This window comes from Eschrichtius robustus, chromosome 2 (assembly GCF_028021215.1).
Source record: "Eschrichtius robustus isolate mEscRob2 chromosome 2, mEscRob2.pri, whole genome shotgun sequence".
Lineage (NCBI taxonomy): Eukaryota > Metazoa > Chordata > Mammalia > Artiodactyla > Eschrichtiidae > Eschrichtius > Eschrichtius robustus.
Genome location: NC_090825.1, coordinates 26441154 through 26462208, shown reverse-complemented (window position 1 = coordinate 26462208; position 21055 = coordinate 26441154). Strand labels below are relative to the sequence as shown.

The 21055-nt window shown below is 41.1% G+C and overlaps 1 protein-coding gene across 7 annotated transcripts in view; it reads right to left on the bottom strand.

The window, feature by feature from the left end:
• PDZD2 (PDZ domain containing 2) overlaps positions 1-21055 on the bottom strand; it is a 193731-nt gene that overhangs the window by 28736 nt on the left and 143940 nt on the right. For all 7 annotated transcript variants that reach the window (XM_068535191.1, XM_068535193.1, XM_068535194.1 and 4 more), the window contains 10 exons: positions 18177-18322; positions 14490-14609; positions 13564-13678; positions 10635-10708; positions 10266-10491; positions 9336-9453; positions 7561-7693; positions 3242-3323; positions 1751-1785; positions 878-1025 (listed from right to left, as the gene is read on the bottom strand). In XM_068535191.1, coding sequence (XP_068391292.1) covers positions 878-1025; positions 1751-1785; positions 3242-3323; positions 7561-7693; positions 9336-9453; positions 10266-10491; positions 10635-10708; positions 13564-13678; positions 14490-14609; positions 18177-18322 — 1197 coding nt within the window. The remainder of the gene's footprint in view (positions 1-877; positions 1026-1750; positions 1786-3241; positions 3324-7560; positions 7694-9335; positions 9454-10265; positions 10492-10634; positions 10709-13563; positions 13679-14489; positions 14610-18176; positions 18323-21055) is intronic.

Genomic DNA, 21055 nt, shown 5'->3' with positions numbered 1-21055 from the left:
GAGGATGCCCGGGGACCAACAGGTCCTGCACACCTGGGCCTTCTTATCACCTGAGGTCCTTCCTTCATCTGCAAAAGTTGGGGGCGGGGCTTGATTAACGGGCACAGTGAAGCCTGAGATTACACATGATTTATAAACTCCAACCTGGGAAGGGAAGGAAAGCGTGGGCTGCTCTGCAAACTCTTCGCTTCTCGTTAAATGTAGTGAAAAATTACACGTGCTTCCGCCTTGAAACTTTTCTGTCAGAGACCAGAGGAAGCACATCAACTGCTCCAAATGAGCTAGACGGGTTCTCATCTGCCTCGCCTGAGACCAGAGATTTTCTTATGCAAACATTAGAAATGAGCAAAAGGAAACCACACCGGCAGAAATGAGAAGTCAGTACGGTTCACATCAGATCATTATTTCTGATTATACTGAGAAAATAATCAATGAGGTTTTTTTCTAAAAATCCCTATTTGATAATGTCTAAGTTCTGAATCTTTCACTCACTGCCCTCTTCAAAAGAATTAAGGTAGGGCCTAGTGAGGGAAGGAGTTTGGCTAGGATTGCCCTAAAACATAAGGCCATCAGGTTGCCAGCCTCGATTCGATGCCATAAATTCCAAGACTACACTGTGTAAATACCATCCAAAGGGGGGCGGTTCAGCATCCTTGAGCACTCCGGGTACAGAACGTCAGCCCAGCCCATTTACCACAGAAGTGGGGGGCCAGTCACTGATAGTGGGCTGCATTTTCCGAGAGCAAACTCTGAATTTAGCCAGGGTAGAAAGGTGGCTTCTTCTCAACCAGAGGTGTGATTTCCAGTTCTCTTTTCGTATCCCAGCACCGTGACATATAAACCAACACATCGTGGAATCGGAAAAGTCATGGCTTACGGGAGGCGCCAGGCAGCTCCGCGGAGCTGCTGCAGCCACTTCCAGGGGGATCCTCATCCTCGGAGCCGGCCACCACGAAGTCAGACAGCGGGCCTGGGACATCGTGAGCAAAGTACTGGGAGAGTTCAGATTCAGAGATCAGGGAGTCCTGTTGAAGAAGGCAGTGCGGGATGAGGAATTTGCACCAGAAGCAGATTATTTTAAACAGTAGTTGCATCCTATCTTCCCGAAAACACTTTGTTCTAATCTGTGGTCACTCAAAACAGCTCTGATGGCAAACACCTACTTCTATTTACTTTAGGACGGCTAAATTAAACAATGCATTAAAAGGCAATGGCTGCCAGACAATGTTTTTAAGAAATATTTTTTTGGCTGTGATCAGAAAAGCCACAGCAGCAAAACATCAACCATCCCAGGAAAAACACTGGAGGAAGAGGTAGGAAGTAGAATGGAATTCCAAGCCACTGGTTCAGCCTATTGATGAAACAACAAAATAGGAGAGTTTGACTCCTGTTCTCTGATCCACTGGGATTTGGGAACGGCCACCTGAGAAAGATTCCACACTCTCCTTAAAGTTGCAGGTACCCTCCCGCAAACTGACCAGGGTCCCCCTTTATTATGAAGCAGCTATTTTTCAAAGTGTAGCTTAGTTCTTTTATTTTGTTGTTCTGTTCTTTTCCTGGATGAATATTTAATAAAAGAAACACACATTTGTATACTTGTTCTCAAATGAACATTGCTGCCATTTCCTGTGTAAAGTGGCCAAAATGTCTCATGGACAGAAATATGGGCTGGGGTCTGTAGTTTGACTTATGGGCTTCAGGAATTGGTTCGTGGGCCAGCTGAGCGAGGCAGCAGTGTGTCTTGACTCACCTTTTTTGCAAGAGAAGGACTCTTCAAGGGGGTACCTGTTGGGGAAGAAATTCACCATATTGTCACTGAAGCTCAAATCCTTACAAACAGGCTCACTTCCTTAACTGGAAAAGAAGGAGCCAAGCATATTAAACAAAACTTCCTTCGCTTGACTGGCACAGAGGGGCCATGTGCGTGGGTATGGACATGCATGCAGTCTACCTAGGTACCTGATCCCCATCCTGTCCCACCTCCCAAAATTCTGCTCATGCTTCAAGCCCTCAGCTGCTGCTAACTCCATGATGATCCCAGTTGGAAGAAACTTCTTCTGAATTTCAAAAATGTTTTATACTACCCATATACCAATTTCCATATGCACAATATAATTTAATTACAAGTGGATGCATCTCATCTCCTTCCTCGACTATTTACGTGTCAGTGATCTGGCCCTGCAGGGCTTAGCACTAGGATCTAGGAAGTGCTCAGTGATATTTGATAAATGCATTGAAGGATGAATGAACAAAGGAACACCACCCAAAAAACTCATGGAAGAATGAGGGAGAGGGCTGAATATCTATTTTAGTTTTTAGTTGAAGGACAAAAAGACTCAGCATTGAGACTTTATATTCCATGAGCAAAAAGATCTTGGGCTTGAGGATCATGGCTTAATAAAATCTTTTATAACTGACTGAGTGGATATGTTGGGATTATGAGAGGACAGCCTTCAGGCAGGTCAGGAGAATGAGTTAGCTGAATAAAGAGCCCATTATGGCTATGCCTACTTTCAATAGATTAATTATGGATGTAAATAATTAGGGTATTTCATGGTTGCCAAAAAACTGTATGCCTTCCTTTGCCTCTGACAACCCGTAACTCATGCCTCAGTTTCCTCCCGACATCAATCTTAATATCAGTAACATCTTGAGTTCAGACATGTCTGCAGAGCCCCTTTAGGTTTCCACTCTACAGGAAACATTACTTTTCAAACTTGATGCAAAGTTTCATATTTTAAATTCATATAAAATTCTTACTACCTCAATCCTTCCCTGGTTGAACTTTCCACCTAAGAAGGGGGAAATCATGATTTTTGCAGCCTCTGTTACCCTTGAGTTGAAACCTTTAATTCATATAAAGAAATCCCAGGTTTTTGGATGGATTGTACCCTGCGTCTACCAAAACAGCTGGTATTTTGGTAGCACTTCATTTCCACCTAGAACATTTCAAATGAATTGTACATAAACACCTGAAATGCTGCTAACTCATTTTTGCAAATTATCTTAAAGCAGTATAAGAAGCATGCATCGGTGGAACTTTAATACAGCATATTAAATAACTGCAGAAATCAAAAGCAGCAGCAGCAGCAAAGAGAAAGCATGGAATCTCTCTGACAGCTACTTCTGCCAAATGTGATAATTACCAAGACTCCAATAATACTGGGCAGGGGAGTGCCCCTGGGGGGAACTCAATGAGAAACTCTTCTGAATGTTGAATGAAGATGTGCAATTACAGTACCTAAGCCAGGAGAGGAATTGGCCTCTTTGCTCTCCTGATAAGTGCTGCGTGCTATCACTTCATCCATTTCCTGCTCGGAAACCTGATTGTCAGCAGAAAGCACAAATTAGACGATTTTATTTATTTATTTTTCCCCAATAAAAGTAGCTAGGACCAGAGTCAGAGGCCGGAGTGCAGATAAAGAGGAAAACTGCAGGGCCAAAGACTATGACCACCCCCTGAAGCAATAAATCAGGGCATGTAAGGTAGTATGGCTGGGTTAACGATTGCTTCAAACAATGTATTCAAAACAAGAACTTCAAAGGGTTCCCAAGTTCACGAAGCAAAGCATTCAGCTCTAGTTACCAACAACATGGCTGATATGTGCCTCTCTCTAGAACACTCACTTCTAATTCTTTTTTCCTAAACTTTATTTAAACAATTTCAAACTTAGGTGAAACTTTCAAGAGTAGCACAAGAATAGTATACTCTTCACCTAGACTCGCTATTTTTTAACATTCTGCCACATTTATACTCATGCTGCATCGTTACACACACACACACACACACACACGCACACACACACAGCTATAACTTTTTACCATTTGGAAGTTAGTTACGGACATCATGACCCTTCACCTGTAAATAATTTAGCAAGTATCTCCTAAACACAAGGACCTTCTCTTAAATAACCCTGGTACTATTATCATGTTCAGGAAATTTAACGTTGATACAAACGACCATCTAATATACCTTTAACATTCCTAATACTATCCTTCAGCAATGCTCAGAGACACTCAGAGTGTGTCTTTAGGCTGGAAATAATTCACCGAAAGTTTGACGCCAGGCTGGGACGAGATAAGGATTTTCCTCGAGAATGCAAATCAGCACTCTGCTTCTTTGATCAATGTCTTGCGAGGGGAAAAATGTCAACTGAGTTAAACAGTGTGCACGGTGATGTGACCGATTTACATGCTGGTGCAAGCTCCTTATCTGTGGTGGACCTTTAGTGGCCTGTCACCCATCAACTTCCTTGCCTAGCAATGCTTTAGAGAAAAAAATGTTTTTGGTGGTGGTGGGAGGGTGCAGTGGGGCTAGGGCGGGGGTCAGGCAACCCAGGGTCCTGGTCTCACGTCTATTCAGCAACCTTTAACCCCAAACAGTTCTGAGCCTTTGTCCTTCCTGGTGTTGACAATGTGAAAGAAACCAGGCCAATCCAAACCCTCAGTTAGCAGTTGTCTGATAGTTTCTTCCTGCTTAGATTTACATTATGCATTTGGGGGCAGAAAAACTACCAAACTACAAAAACTTTTCCCTTCTCAGTGCATCACAGAGGCACTCAGGGTCAGTGGGCTTCATGACTGGGGATAACTTTGACCCCTTGTTTAAGGTGAGTTCACCAGATCTCTCCACAGGATCTGTTGCTGTTGTCGTCGTCATTAATGAGTAATCTGGCAGGAGACAATCTGAAACTCCGTCTGTATCCTGCTTCCCAATATATTTCCACTTAATGCTTTTAGCATCATTGATTATTCTCGCTGAATCAATAATTGCAATGAAGTTTTCAAAACGGTGATTTGATAACTATCTTTTCCTTCTATATTTATTGGTATCATGGTAAACTCATGGATTTCCCCACCCCCCATCAGTTGTTATCCGTAACTGTAATGATTTGTAGGAAGATTTTTAAAAAGCCTGATATATGCTGAACTATGAGATATTTTAAAAGACAACTATGCAACTTGTACAGTTTCTTTTTTAAAGAATATTTTAAATGTAGAATGGTCATTTTGTGTACTAAAATAACATTTAGCATAAATAATATTTGGATAAGCTTGCAATCTGCCTAAAGAAGTAAATAAATATTTCTGTACAGGATTCAGCATGATGCTTTAACCTAACAGATAAATCATTATCACATCATAGCTTTTGTGTAACACTCTCCAGTAGTTGTCACAGGAAATAAAATATGTACACACACATGCACACAGGCACATCTCCCCGCCGCCAACATACCTTCATAAAGCAAAGAGTAATTTTGTATAATTGAGCCATTAAACAGTGGTTGCAAATTTTTCTTGATATTAGACTTTCAATATTCGCAATTATTTTTCTGAGTGGGAAAAAAATGGCGGGGGTTTGAAACAAGTGAAAGATTTCCTGGATAACTCTAATCATGCTGAAAGCCGCAAGACCAATTAATAGTGAGACTCTGTTACTTTCTTCTACTTCACGTAAGCTAGAAGCCGCCACCCGAGCAGGTCTAGATCTTAGCTTGTCTAGACCTGGAGGGTTTGAATATCCCAATCGGGCAGCCACTGCTCCAGTCATTATGAGAAACAGAAGAAAAGAAAATCCTTGTGGTATTTCTCTTGGAACAACATGAAAACTGAGGAAGCACATACATTTAGTATCAAAATGTACTACTGGCATAAAATATTGGGATAAGTGGTACAAAAATACATTCAACGTAAAATGGAATCTTGACCAAAAGGAAAATATAGTATGATGTTACAACTAAGAACACCATGTTTACCTAGGAGGAAACATGAAATCCAGTCAAACAAATACTGAAATTTGGTTTCACTGGACACATCTCCAGCACCATCCTGACGACCATATTACTGCGGCTAGAAACATGAGTCAACCCATGCGTTCCACGGGGTCACAGACCACCAGTCCGCCAGGATTGTTATGCTTTGCACTGGAATGCCATTTTGATGTTTGATTGTACTGGCGAATTAGGCAGATGCTTTGGGCTGACATTAGGCAGACCTCCGAACAAATCATGACCTGTGTTAGGTTGGAATGGATTTTGAAGTCGGGCATGCCTGGAAGCCAACGACTGCAGACCACGGAGAACTTAATTTTCTATGTTGCCAAGGGATGTGCTGGGTCAGCCACAGCTTGTTGGGCTGCTTCCTAAGGTGAGAGGAGTGGCCATGTGGGTAGTGGAATCCAAGGGGGGACCCCGGAGGGAGGAGCTGAGACTATGAGGCAAAGTGGTGTTAAAAGTGACCCAGAGAGAGCCATGGGGACAGCAGGCGGATAAAGTAGAACAGATTCTAAGGGAAAGTCAGGACTACAGAACAGAAAGGAGAAAAATGGGGAGTGCCAAGTAGAAAAAATGGAAAAAGGTGGAGGAAGCAGGACTTGATTTTCTATTAATGATATTTATTCAAGCAGTTTTTAATGTAAGACATTTTAAAGAATACTTGTAGACAAGAGAAAACGATCTGGGGGAGAGAAAGCAGTGGGGTTGAGTTTGAATCAGTCTGACGGCCATCGTTATTCAAGCACTGTGGTTGACATCACCTTCCCAAATCAAGGCCTGGAGTCATAGCTGGACAGCGCTTATTCGTACAGGGGAAACTGGACAACAAATGAACACCACCGAGACAGTGAAAATGACCCCATAAAGTTAATGCACTAAAGAAATCTCAGATGTGGCCCATGGGAGGACCTACCAGGTCTCCTGGCACAGAAGTCTTACTCTTAAAATGGCACAAGAGTCCATCCAGTACAGCAGCCTGGGACCATTTAGGATGTAATCAAATAATACTACAAATAATACAAAGGGGGTGGCCACATGACGGGCATGGGAAGAGCTAATGTTCTTAATAAGCATTTTGGGTTGTTGAAAGGTCAAATTTTGTAAAATACAACCTGATTACCATGTTAGAGACAGGCTAATTTAAAAGATTTTTACCTGGAGTGCTCAAAAACAACAAAAATTAGCGCTCGAAGTGGGTTGAGTTGAACTTGCTAAAGTGTCCTGTGGTTAGCTTAAAAAATTAAAAGCAATCGCATAAGTAGAAGAGATACAACCAAGTAAATAGCAGAGGCCAACGATACGGGGGCTATGATTATCTGCAAGTTAGTATGGGCCAACTCTGTGATATTGATGCTGAAAGAAAATTAGTGGGCTCTTAAGCCTTAATTACACGAGTATTTTGCTCAGGTCAAGGATGGCCTGGACAGATCACCTAGTTTACTGCGCTCAGATTTTCTGGATGCAGAAACCCAAAGAGGTTAAGTATCTCACCAGGAATCAAACAATCAGCTGGGAGTTACTCAGAACCAGCACAATTTTTAAATTCACCAATCATATTGTCAACATTTTCTAATAAAATTTTCTTCAGTGTGGAGATGAAGAAGTCCAGATCAATGATTCATTTCCCATGTGTATCACTTACCTTGGTCACTGTGTGGCCACAGGCTGATTCCCATCCCCAGCTGGGTGAACTGTCTCATCAAAGAGTAGGCATAGGAACATGTGTGTCATTGCTACTGGACAAATAGCTGTCTTCCCATACTCAGGAGAGTATGAAATACTTCACCTTTGGATTAGGGTGCCGGCCGATGACCAGGCGAACGGGTCCTGGGGGGCATTTGCTCAAGATGGCATGGACTTTGCTCAAAGCAGCATGGCGGACGTTGACTGAGTTCACTTCCAGGATTTGATCTCCGCGGCTAAGGAGGCAACATGATCAACTCTCTGCGGTAACAGTTAGCTTTTTACAAGATTTCCTTCTGGGAGAGGTTTATAATACGAAATCTTTTCTGAATACTTTAACAAAGCAAATGACATCCTTTCATCTTTGCATACGTATAAAAAAGCAACGCAGTCATAAACACATTAGGTTTTAAACTGACAAAGACCATTACGCATATCTATCTGCATTTTCAGAAGTAGTAAAGTTAAATAAAATTGATAATAAGGACAACAATGAAGGCTACCATTTCTTGAACACATAGTATATGCCAGGCACTATACAGAGAGATTTACATAACAATGCTTTGAATAGATATTATTATTCCCATTATGTAGATAAAGCCACAGGCTCAGAGAGGTCACCCAGATGTCACACACTGTTGATCTCAGGTCTGTCTACCTTTTGATCATCAAGTGACAGTCCCTCGACCACCATCAGTTTCTTTTTCCCTACCATCTTGAAATGATTATTGTAATATAATTTAAGAAGGAAATATCTGAAGCTCAAAGGTTACCCAAGAATTTGTAAAAACGTTTCAAATTTGAACAAATGAGAAATTGGGGACAAGATGCCCATTTTGACTTGAAATTATAGGGAGAGAACTCAGTACGAGAGAACAAAGACTCTTTATGTGGGGTTTGAAGAATGTTCATTTGGCAGGCTCCAGACATATGGAACCATTCAAGAAAGAAACATCATCTTGGGATGTCATTAGAGGATTTTTTTTCCTTGGGTTCTAAAAGTATATTTTCTTTAATGTACTTTGGATGATTTGCTAAATTTTTTTTGGTATGGAAATTCACTCTGATGATTAACTAAAAACATAATATAATCTATTAACAGCGCCCCAAAATGGCAACCTCAAGGAATGTCATTTTGACAATTCCTCAACTGCTCAAGGACTTAGAAACTTAGAGGGGAGAAAGATGATACTGTCTGCACAGAGTGCTTCGTGCAATACGTGTACATTCTTGTGAAGTTTAGGTGGGCACAGACCCATTGTAATTACTATATAATAGAATACCTAAACCTCTCTTGTATAAACAGAATACCCAATCTACAACTCAACTAGCCGAACTGAGAAATCAGACATGTGGTGATTTCAGACAGTAAGCATCTAGACATCACCTCTTAAAATGGAACAAAACAACAGGAAAGGTTCAGGAGATTGTACTTAATAATAAAGGCCTCCTGTTCAAGGGCATGATTTCAGGACTCTCTTGTATCCAGTGATTCTGAACCGTTTTGAGACGTTCCCAGTATCTCATATGAATTTTACATAAATGAATATAAAAGTGAAAGAAAATATTTGGATAATCATAGATATCTATATAGAGTTGTACTGTGTCAGGTTTCTGAGACTGAACTTCTGAGTCCAAATAGAACAAAATTGGTAGGGAAAGCCAAGATCCAGAGTTCTTGAATTCAACCAAATTTCATTTATATTATCTTTTCATCTTTGGAGATGTTTTTGATTGTAATCCTGGCTATATGACTGCAAATAATACAAACATTTAGAATCCCACAGGGGAATGTAATAGGGCAGGTATCTTACATATGTATGTATTTGCATATTCACAAACACACCAGAACTCTAAACTTTCAGGTTTACAACCAACCTCAGATTGCTCTCCATCTTGGCCACTGATCCTGGGGCAAGGCTGTGAATGTAGATGCCCGGAGGGCTGTTTTCTAGGGCCAGGCAGCAGGCACCAATGCCTAATCCAACTCTGGGCTCTGTGGGAGGCATCATTGAAAGAAAACAAAATTAAAAACAACAACAACAACAACTGGAAAGCAGTATTAAGTGATTTGAAACGGCATTAATGTATATGTTGACCAATAACCATTTATTTTTGGACCAGACTCAGAATACAAATTTTGCTTTTCTTTGTCAATAGGGCCATATTCTGTTAATGAGTCCATGGCAGAACCAGGGGCTAACTACGGACTGTGAATTACTCAATGGTCCATCCTCTTCTTAGTCCAAAGAGCCTCCTCGAAGCTGTTTTTGGAAATAGGCAGAGTCCAAGTAATATTTTCTATTCTGGATACACAACTTTAGGTTTTCTTTCGCCTCTCTTTTTAGCAACTAATCTCTTGGTTATTTAATTGCTCACCATATTTCTATAGCTGGTGGGGAGGAAAAGGAGACAAAGATTAAAAGTGATAACATTTGGTGTCACCCAGGACTTTCAGTTACTGGTGTTAACTGTATTCTTGACTATATTCTTCATTCTTTAAAATGTTTTATTAGCCCTAGAATTAAGCTAGTCAGTGATGTTTTTCACATGAGTCTCTGACACACCGTGATTCATCTGGAGAGAGCTTAAAAAATTGTGCTACTGGTAACTTCCCTTCACTTTAGTAAAATGACTAAAATCTCTACTTTTGCTCCCACTGTCCATTTAGAGAATAACATATGTTGTTGGTAGCAGAGTGTTCCAAAGGAGCAATTCATGGAAAAAAATATAAAAAATTAACCTAAGAACAGATACCAAATTATTATTTGAGAGAACGTAACAAAAGTGAGGAAGAGCTGGTATCACCTTTGTTGAGGGTCACTTCCATGACAATTCTGTCCTTTGGCCCGGGGGCCTTTCGTCCCAGGGACGAAGAACTGCCTTCATCGGCACCCACCGCGGAGGTTCCCCCACTGGCGTTGAAGTTTGGGGAGCTGGATCTGCTCATGTGTGTGGGCGTGGAGCAGGGTGTGAGGCTCGGGCTCAGTAACTTGGTGCGTACTGTTAAGACAAATAATCCACTCCGGATTTGCTGAAAAAACAAGAAGAAAGAAGGGCTAAAACATTCAGGCTGTCCTTTTATCAAAGGGTGAAAAAAAAAAATCACCAAACCCAAACCAGAAGGAAATAAAGAAAAACAAAGAAGATAAAGGAGATCAATAAGAATGTCATTACCTTAAAGGTATGAATGGCTTCTTGAAACGTCAAGCCCTTGATTGGTATTCCATTTACATCTAGGATTTCATCCCCTAGTGACCAAATTTGAGAATTACATTAACATCAAGTTTTTGTTTACTGGAATCTGCTTGGTCAGTACTAGAATAAGATACCATATGGTCCCTGATTTACAACTCCATAAGATGAATTTTATTGTTCCAATCTATTTTCATTAGCTTAGCTCCAAGGAATGTCACAAAATGGGACAATAAATGACAATGCATATTCTTTTGCAGTAATTCTATATTTCCATCTTTAACTAAAACAACTGTGGGAAGCATCAAGATCTTATTCTCTAGCCACTGCCAAGTCTGATAATAGATGTTCTACATTTAGAGATCAAACTACAAAAACTGAATTCCTAGTCTTTTCTTATAGTCTTTGTTTTACAACTTAAACCCACTGGCAGTGAAGCACAAACACACGTAACATGTGAGAAGCCTTGCCTATATTTGCAGAAAGACATGGCATGTGAAAAATGGTTTAAATGATAGAGACAAAAAAACTCGTGAGATATTATTTAGGAGTGGCAGCCCCACGTCTACATCCAGCCCCGTAGTCTAGATGCCTGGTCTTACTGATGGTGTTCAAGGTTCTCAGTCATTAAGCTGGCTAGTTATTATACGCTTCTATCTAAGAGATTACTGTAGACTAATATCAAATTGCTTTCTCTCTCTCTCTCGCTCTCTTTCTCTCTTCTCTCTCAAACTATCCTGGACTAATCTTCAACTCCAAGAAGGCATAGGTTATTTTTCAAGTTGTTGATAGTGTCTGCTGGGAACATAAAAGAACTTGGACATCCTGTTGACTTAACAGAGCTAGTTTCCGGTTTTGTACTCTTGTGACATGGTCTGTTTTTGGGAATAGCAGTTCATCAAAAACACTACAAAGATGTGCAAGAGAGAAGAATAGATGAACCTTGCACAGCAGTATGGTACAGAAGGGGAACTCCCTTTACTTACAACAATGTACAAAGCAGCCTAAGAACACACATTTTCTCCTCTCATGAACAGCCAATCCCAGGAGCACGTGGGGTATTCCATTAAAGGAATCCTGTATATGAGTTTAAAAAGGTAGCTGTACCCCACCCATTTGTTATGTGCCTTCTCTTTAATGCAATTACAGAAGTTGTAAAATAAGTGAAATAATCTGTTTAAAAATCACCTGGTATAACCAATTACTCAACTAGGCGAGGTTTTTGGTTTGTTTCCACCTGGGAAAAGGGTGGAAACATTAACATAATGGCTCATGCTCTTAAAAATCTTTGCAAGATTACTTAAAATACAGATCATCCAACAGGTTGAAAATCCATTCTGATGACTTCTATTTATTGTAAGTGAATACATATGAAAATACAGTATTTAGGAGAAGCAAGTGCTGTTAACCTCTCCTATCGATTTTTTTTTTCCCTCCACTTTGTTCCATTCTACTGGCATTGCAGGATGAATTTCAATCAAGTGAACACATGGCACATCCATTATAAAAATGCTTGGCTATAATTTTACATTGTTGTGAAACTAGACACAAACACCACCTGGGAGTTAACCCTTCTTCTGAGACAGAAATAAATATTCTGCCATCAAAATATTAAGCCTGGGCTTCCCTAGTGGCACAGTGGTTAAGAATCCGCCTGCCAATGCAGGGGACACGGGTTCGAGCCCTGGTCCAGGAAGATCCCGCATGCCGCGGAGCAACTAAGCCCGTGCACCACAACTACTGAGCCTGCGCTCTAGAGCCTCTGAGCCACAACTACTGAGCCCACGTGCCACAACTACTGAAGCCCCGTGCCTAGAGCCCGTGCTCCACAACAAGAGAAGCCATCACAATGAGAAGCCCACACACCCCAACAAAGAGTAGCCCACGCTCGCCGCAACTAGAGAAAGCCCACGAGCAGCAACAAAGACCCAACGCAGCCAAAAATAAATTAATTAATTAAAAAAAAATTAAGCCCGGTCACAGATTATCGTTAGCACACAGGCTTCTGGGATTGCTCTACCTACAAAAAAGGAGGCTCCTATTCACTCTTAATCAGTTTTAAGAAAATAAGCTGGTTAAACACAACAGCACCTATCTTTGGACCAATTGAACTGAACAGTCACAGCATTTTTGAAGGTAACTAGAAATAGTGTGATTCAATCATTCCATGCAGGAAGTATGGAAAAAGGAGGAGAAAAATCAGGATTCATGAACAAGTTCTGGGGATCTGAAGTACAGCATGGGGCCTATAGTTAACAAGACTGTTATATACTTGAAAATTGCTAAGAGAGTAGATGTTAAACGTTCTCACCACACGAGCACACAAAAGGTCATTATGTGAGGTGACGGAGGTGCTCACTAACCTTGTCTGGCAATCATTTTGCAATATATGTGTGTCAAATCATGTTGTACACCTTCAATACACACAGTTTATCAATTATATCTCAATAAAGCTGGGAGCAAAAAAGTGCTTGTCTAGTATGTTTACATGTGTGCAAAATGGTAGGTGCTACGGAGCATGTAAAAGATGTTTCTGTACTCCAGCCCCGAAGCAAGAATGCACTGCAAACTGTCAGGAATATTCAAGGCAAGGAACACAATCAAAGACCCAGGGGAAAGACCCAAATAAAAATATCAAGCCACTTCTCACATAATGTCTCATTTAATCCTCACAAGAACTCCTCAAGGTAGGTATTAATATCCCAAGTTTACAGCAGAGGAAAGTGAAGCTCAGGTTCTATCAATTGTCCAAGGTCATGATGTAGTAAGTGCTGGATTCAGCCCAGGTCTACCTGACTACCAAGCCCACAGACTTAGCTGCTGTGCCATTTGCTTCACATCTTGCACGGAGGCAGATTCTCCTGGGATCAAAGCTCACTGCACTGAGGACCACCAAGAGGCCTTCTCCTACCTTCTTTAAGCCTTCCGTCCTCTGCAGCTGATCCATTTGGGAAAATGGTCTTGACAAAAATCCCCATCTGTCCTCGAATGCAGTCTCGACCTCCAGCAATGCTAAAGCCAAGGCCCTACACGCAAAGGAGGTAGGGGTCCAGGTTGTCAGTGTGGTATTTAACTAAGGGCATCCTTTCCCACTGCAGTATTTCACTGAGGGCACCCTTCTCATTGTAGTATTTAACTGAGGTGTCCTTCCCAAACAGGCTCAGAGTTAAGCTAACTAGCTGTAAAGTCAAATTTGTGTTCCCTTCACCATTTCCCTCCTCAGATCCATTTGCATTGCGCTAGCTATGCATTACATTAAAGGGTGAAAGTTTTAAGTAAACATATGCAATTGCCTAGATTTGACAATCTTTGATCGCCAAAGATGTCAATTTCACATGGCTCAACTAATAGCTCATGAGAGTCATTTCACACTGCAGGTGCCATATTTGTTTTATTCTTTTGTTTTTGTATAATATCAAAATGGATATTTTGATATTTGTATAATATCAAATTATTTATACTATTCCTCTTATAATAATGGCAATGCCATGAAATTCATTCAAAAGGATAACTGGGATTAGTCTCTGAAGCTGCAGGGTCTGACTTTCTTTCAATAGTGGTAAAAGTTGGGGCATTTACCCCATCCTTGATTGTGCCCTAGCTGCCAGGCGGTGACTCCTGAAATCATAAGGGCAAATATGGTATGATGTCACTTGGAGGCCCACAGGAAAGGATGCCAGGGAATCCAATCAAATTCACCCAAAGACCACTTAATCTATTCTTCTTTATACATTTTACTTTTTATTTCATATAAAAACAACACTAAAAAGTAACCATTTAAAAAATATATGCTAACATTTACCTGGAGAGCAAAACAATGTACAGAAAGGAGCTCACCTTGCCTTTTTCTTTGTACAGCCCAATGATAGAGATGACCGATGGCCGAATGAGTCTCCAAGGAGATTCCACCTGAGTAGCGCTTAGCGAGCGAGTGGACTTCTTCACAATGTGGTATTCCTAGAAGTCGGCACATGAGGTCAGAGGTAGTCTCACTCATCCTGCTGTGGTCTCTGGCATAAAAATATACTCAGATTTGGAAAACCTCAGTTGTCTTTTGTGTTAGACAGCCATTGCCCTCTGGTCCATATCTGGTCCAGTGGCTTAAATAAAGTTTATTATAAAGAACATTGAAGGAACAGCCCCAACTGTCACTGACTGTCATGCTTTCTTCCCCCCACATAAAGAACTGCTTGGCAACCACCTGGGGCTGCTCTTTCCTTGACCCTACTCCACAGATCCTACTTCTCGCCTTCTGGATTGGAGTTAGGAACCGGAAACCGAGAGGCCTCGGAGATACAGAATGACCATCCTCTGCTCGGGTTGTCCCTTGGAAGTCACCCTCGCCCCACCCCAAGTTCACAATCATGGTTAGAAAGTATCTCACCATTTTAAGCTTAATTCACTCACTCAAAACTCAGCAAGCCCTTGTTTCTTATAAAACCCAAACCGCAAACCCAGACAACTGTTATTTAGTATAAAAGATCCCGCTGAGAGACTGCAGCAGCTTTAGTTCTAATCCCTCACATTTGGAAAATAAAATACTTTCCCACAAGCCACACTTTCCCTTCCTGGCACACAGCAGCTCAAAATCTCGATCTCTTTTTCCTGTCCATCACCCACCATATCCATGTGTGTAAGCAGGGTGCACTATTTATAACAAGAGACTGAACGAATCTCTTGCTAAAGCATTGCGACAATCTAGCTCCTTGCTATTCTTTTTTTTTTTAAATTTATTTATTTTATTTATTTATTTTTGGCTGTGTTGGGTCTTCGTTACTGCGTGCAGGCTATCTCTAGTTGTGGCGAGCAGGGGCTACTCTTCGTTGAGGTGCACAGGCTTCTCATTGCGGTGGCTTCTCTTGTTGAGGAGCATGGGCTCTAGGCACGCAGGCTTCAGTAGTTGTGGCATGTGGGTTCAGTAGTTGTGGCTCATGGGCTCTAGAGCGCAGGCTCAGTAGTTGTGGCGCACGGGCTTAGTTGCTCTGCGGCACGTGGGATCTTCCCGGACCAGGGCTCGAACCCGTGCCCCCTGCATTGGCAGGCGGATTCTTAACCACTGCGCCACCAGGGAAGCCCCGCTATTCTTCTTAGAATAATAAATTGCTTAAATGACACAGATATTCTAGCATAAACAAAAAAATCATTTCATGTTTAATATGAGAAAAGAGACACTAGAAAATAGTTTATCCTTAATTGGCATATTCTACATTCAAAGTTAGAAATGAGATATCTGCTAATGATATTTTCGTATTCTTGGCAACTTAGAACAATTGTATTTTGCTGTTTTACAAAATTATCTGTCAGCCATGTTGGCCTCCCAGACTCTGATTCATTAAAAAAATGACATTGGCTTGGCCAGGTTACCACCCTTTTACCAAAACCATCATGGAAATAGCCAGACACAGCTCTCAAATACAGAGGTTCATGTGCAGACTCATAAGGGAACTCTTTCTCTGATCACCAACCTCCAGCAGCACCTCATTCCATCTCCCCTTTGGCAACCAGAGGCCAGCATGCTTCACTGTTCTCTTGAAGAGTTTCAGGGGTCCCACAGCATTTTTAGACCTCCGTTGTCCAATATGGCAGCCACTAGCCACCCGTGGCTATCTGTATTTAAATTAAGATGAATTAAAATTAAAAATGCACTACTCAGTTTCACTAGCCACTTTTCATGTGCTTAAAAGACACATGTGGCTACCATATTGGGCAGTACAGACATAAAACATTTCCATCACTGCAGAAAGCTTTACTGGATAGCTCTATTCTAGACAATACTTTTTAGTGGAGGGAGAGAAGAAAGAAAGAAAGAAAAAGAAAGAAAGAGAAAGAAAGAAAGAAGGAAAGAAAGAAAGAAAGAAGGAAAGAAAGAGAGAAAGAGAGAGAAAGAAAAAAAGAAAAGAAAGGAGGGAGGGAGGGAGGAAGAAAGAAAGAAAGATAAAAGAAAGAAAGAAAGAAAGAAAAGAAAAGAAAGGAGGGAGGGAGGGAGGAAGGAAGGAAGGTGAATCCTGGGAGGAAAAAAAAAAGGCAGAAAATAAGAAGAGAAGACAAGGGAAAGTACAACTTGAAGAGGAAAAAAAAAAGTTTCTTCTTTAAAATCTTCACTAGCCTGTGCTTCCTGGTTCCTAGAAGCCTGGTTAGAAGCAATAGGTATTCCTGGGCTATAAATACGGTCAGGTTTCCTCAGCAGGTCAGTTAGGAAATCAGCACCTCAATGCTGGACATCTTTGGCCATGATGGCAGCAGATCCGCTCTCACCTTCCTCATTAACTAAAATCGTCTGATAACGCGGCTCTCCTACGACTTCTTGATCTCCCCCCTGCCTCTGTTGATCCAATTGGATCATTCTGCACAGGCCACAGACTTGTCTCCAGACACGGGTCTGGAGGAGTTCTAACCAGGCCCTATGCAAGTTTTTTGCTCTGCTTTTGCTCGGTGCCCCAATTCAAGTTGCCATTGGGGGGATTCAACACAAGACAGCCTAATCAGCAGCTGCCTCTGAAACACGGGCACTTTTTAATTTTATTGGTCAGGCAAAACTCCCTGCACAGGGATTCTGGTGCATTGCTTGGAGCCAAATACTAAGCCTCTTTGGGATTCTGTTGTCCTATCTGTAAAAAAGGTGAGACACAAAAAGCAAGGGCCCAACCCGGATGCCCTGAGGCAAGTCTTTTAGAACTCAACTATCTGAGTCCCCACGCACTTACAGGTGTCACTACTGCCACACCCTCCTCCTCCCTCTCCACTTCACTGCAGGCCTGGGGACAAGATGCCAGTGACTCCTCTTGAGCGCTCTGGCCGATGGTGCCAGGACTCAAAGACACTCCACAAGTTCCCCAGAGACTGAGCCTGCCTCCAACTGGGTTATGAGACGTCTACCCAGTTTCTACTGGGTTGAGGATGACGGAATTGAGGGGGAGCCCCTGCGCAGGGTTATGGAGCCCCGAGCTCTGGTGGGGACGGGCCCTGGAATATTAACATCCCCACCTTCCTCAGCCCTCTCGCAGCCTCTTCTGACCTTGGCTGCTTGAGTCATTACTGTATAACAGGTAGGATCCCAGGCACAGCATAGGCACACCCCACCGCCTCCCTCCCTCACATGTCCCCACACCCACCCACCCACCAGGCTATGCTGAAACACGACACACCCACTAAACAAGAGATGGTGGTTCTCGCCACAGACCGTGAGGCGCCATTGTCTCCTGGCAGTTGAAAGCAGCTCTCGTTTCCAAAACACACAGTAGAAAGAGGATCAAGGTTTTTTTTCTTCTCTTCTATTTTCAAATATTAGGCTGACTACTTCCTTCTAGCCTCCCTGGACAGATCTCACTGACTATGCTATATCTCTAGTCCTGAACACCCCTGGCCCTCACAGACGGACAGGCCTTCAGAACACGGAAGCTCCTGCTGGTCTCCGAGAGAATAAAAGAAAACCTGGAGACCCAGGGCTGGAAACATGCTCTTCCATCCCTAACCAAGTAGCTGTGACTGGATAAGGAAGCCAGGGGCTCCACGGTGCTGCACTACCTGTGCTGTGCCCGTCGAGTCCAGGAGCTGGGGGAGAGAGTGCTTCCGGCCATCTCGGGAGACCTCCAACATCCTGGCCCGGGGGTCCCCATTTCTCAGCATCAGCTCATTATATTCTTCAACAGACTCTAGACGGTGCACACCCCCTTGAAAAAACAGAGGGAAAACATGACTTGATATAGAATGAAGAGAATCCTAAGAGCATGCATAGGTATAAACTTGTTGATTTCCACCCACATTCATGGTTGCTCAGACGGCCTGGTGTCCAATACTTCAATACTTTCAAAGCACCCAGCTCACTGCACTCTACCATCAAGCTCTGCGTAAGCTTGGTGCGTGCTGAGGCCATAATGCCAGACTCTGAAGAAAGTGCTCATTTTTGAAGTGAACAGCTTCAAAAAGGGGCAGTGTATGTGTTTCATCCAAGTAAGATGTAGCTGTGGTTGATAAGGCAATAAACAATAGTGAGAATGCTATCAGCAGATGACTTCTTAGTGCTGGAGGAATATCACTTTGTGGCTGGTACAGTTCCATGATTGGTGGATGCCTTTTTCCATGTATAGCAATGACTACTGAAACAAACTTTTAGTTAAAGTATAACAACTTACAGAAATGGGCAGAAATCATTAAGTGTACATACAGTTCCATGAAATTTCACAAACTGAATATGCCAATAACCAACATCCAGACTAAGACACAGAATATTACCAGATCCCCAAATCCCCTTTTGGGCCACTAACCCCCTCACCTGAGGGTAACCATTATCCCAGCTTCTAACACCACAGATCACTCTTGCTTATTTTCAAACTTGATATAAATGAACACATACAATATGTTTGTTTTGGTATCTGGCTCCTCGTTCTTAGTATTTGTGAAATTCCATCATGTTGCTGCATTCCAATGGTTTGTTCATCTCCTTTCTGCATGCTATTTCATTGTATAAACACAGCACAATCTATTTATCCATTCTATTGCTGATGGACATTTGATTTGTTTCCAGTTTCAGATCTAGGATAAGGGTCAGCAAACTTTTTCTGTAAAGGCCAGATAGTAAATGTTTTAGGCTTCATGAGTCACAAATGGTCTCAGTCACACATTCTTTAAAATTTTTTTTACAATGCGCTAAAAATGTAGAAAGCATTTCTATCTGTGGGCCATACAAATACAGCTGTGGGCAGAAGCTTGCTGACCCCGATCTAGAATATACTGTTACTGGACATTCTGTGACGTACCTGTTGGATGTACCTAGGAGAGGCGTGGCAGGGTTACAGGTATGTGTTCCCCTTCACCACGCAGGATCACCAGGGTGTGTGAGTGCTTGTTATTCCACTTCCTTGTCACACTTAGCAGTGTCAGTCTTTCTAATTTTAGCCACTCTGCTGGATATATAATGGTATTTCCCTGTGGTTCATAATTTACATTTCACTGAGGACTAGTGAGATTGAGCTTCTTTTCAAGTATTCATTGGCTGTTTTTCTTTTTTAAGGTTGTAAAGAGGCTGTTCAAGTCTTTTGCTCATTCCTTTTTTTTTTTTTAACTTTTTAAATTGGACTACTAGAAAATTTTATTATTTTTTTTCTTTGCTCATTCTTTTATTGGATTTTTCTCTGTTGATTTACAGTTTTATTTTTTTTATTGTTAATATATTTTGGATATGAGTCCTTTGTGGGATCTATGTATTGCAAATATCTTCTCCATGTCTGTGACTTGCCTTTTCACTCTCTCAATGGTATTTTTTGATGAACAGAAGTTCATAATTTTAATGTAGAACAACATATATTTTCCCTTTATGGTTAGTACTCGTGTCTTGTTTAAGAAATCATCATAGTAATGATTTTTAAAGACATCTTTATCATACTTAGTTTATATTATACACTATTTTAAAGTAAGATAGTTTAAGGGACTTTAATCTTTTAAAATTTTTTAATTTATTTTTTATTGAAGTATAGTTGATGTATAATATAAATTACACATGTACAATATAGTGAATCACAGTTTTTAAAGGTTATATTCCATTCATAGTTATTATAAAATATTGACTATATTCCCTGTGTTGTACAATATATCCTTGTAGCTTATTTTATACCTAATAGTTTGTACCTCTTAATCCCCTACCCCTATGGCCCCTCCCCCGCTTCCCTCTCCCCAATGGTAACCACTAGTTTGTTCTCTATACCTGTGAGTCTGCTTCTTTTTTTGTTATATGCACTAGTTGGTCGTATTTTTTAGCTTCTACATATAAGTGGTATCATACAGTACTTCTCTTTCTCTGTCTGACTTCTTTCACTTAGCACAATACCCTCCAAGTCCATCCATGTTGCTGCAAATGCCATTATTTAGTTCTTTTTTATGGCTGAGTAATATTCCATTGTATATATATATATACACATCTTCCTTACCCATTCATCTGCTGATGAACATTCAGGTTGCTTCCATATCTTGCAATTGTAAATAATGCTGTTGTGAACACTGGGGTGCGTGTATCTTTTTGGATTAGTGTATTAGTTTTTTTTAAATATATATACCCAGGAGTGGAATTGGTTGGTCATACGGTAGTTCTATTTTTAGTTTTTTGAGAAACCGCCATACTGTTTTCCATTGTGGCTACACCAGTTTACATTCCCACCAACAGTGTATGAGGGTTTAAGGGACTTTAATTTTAAATGATGGATCAATTACATTGAATGTAGCTATAATCATATTATGATGTTTATATTATATACTATATATATGCGGAGAGCCATGTATATATATGTGTTTGTGTATATAACTATATATACATATAGATTCTTTGAAATATCAAATTCTCCTAGACTATGTAATATTTCATTTGATGACTTAAAATTTCAATTTATCTAAAAATTTCTCAGGAAGTTTTT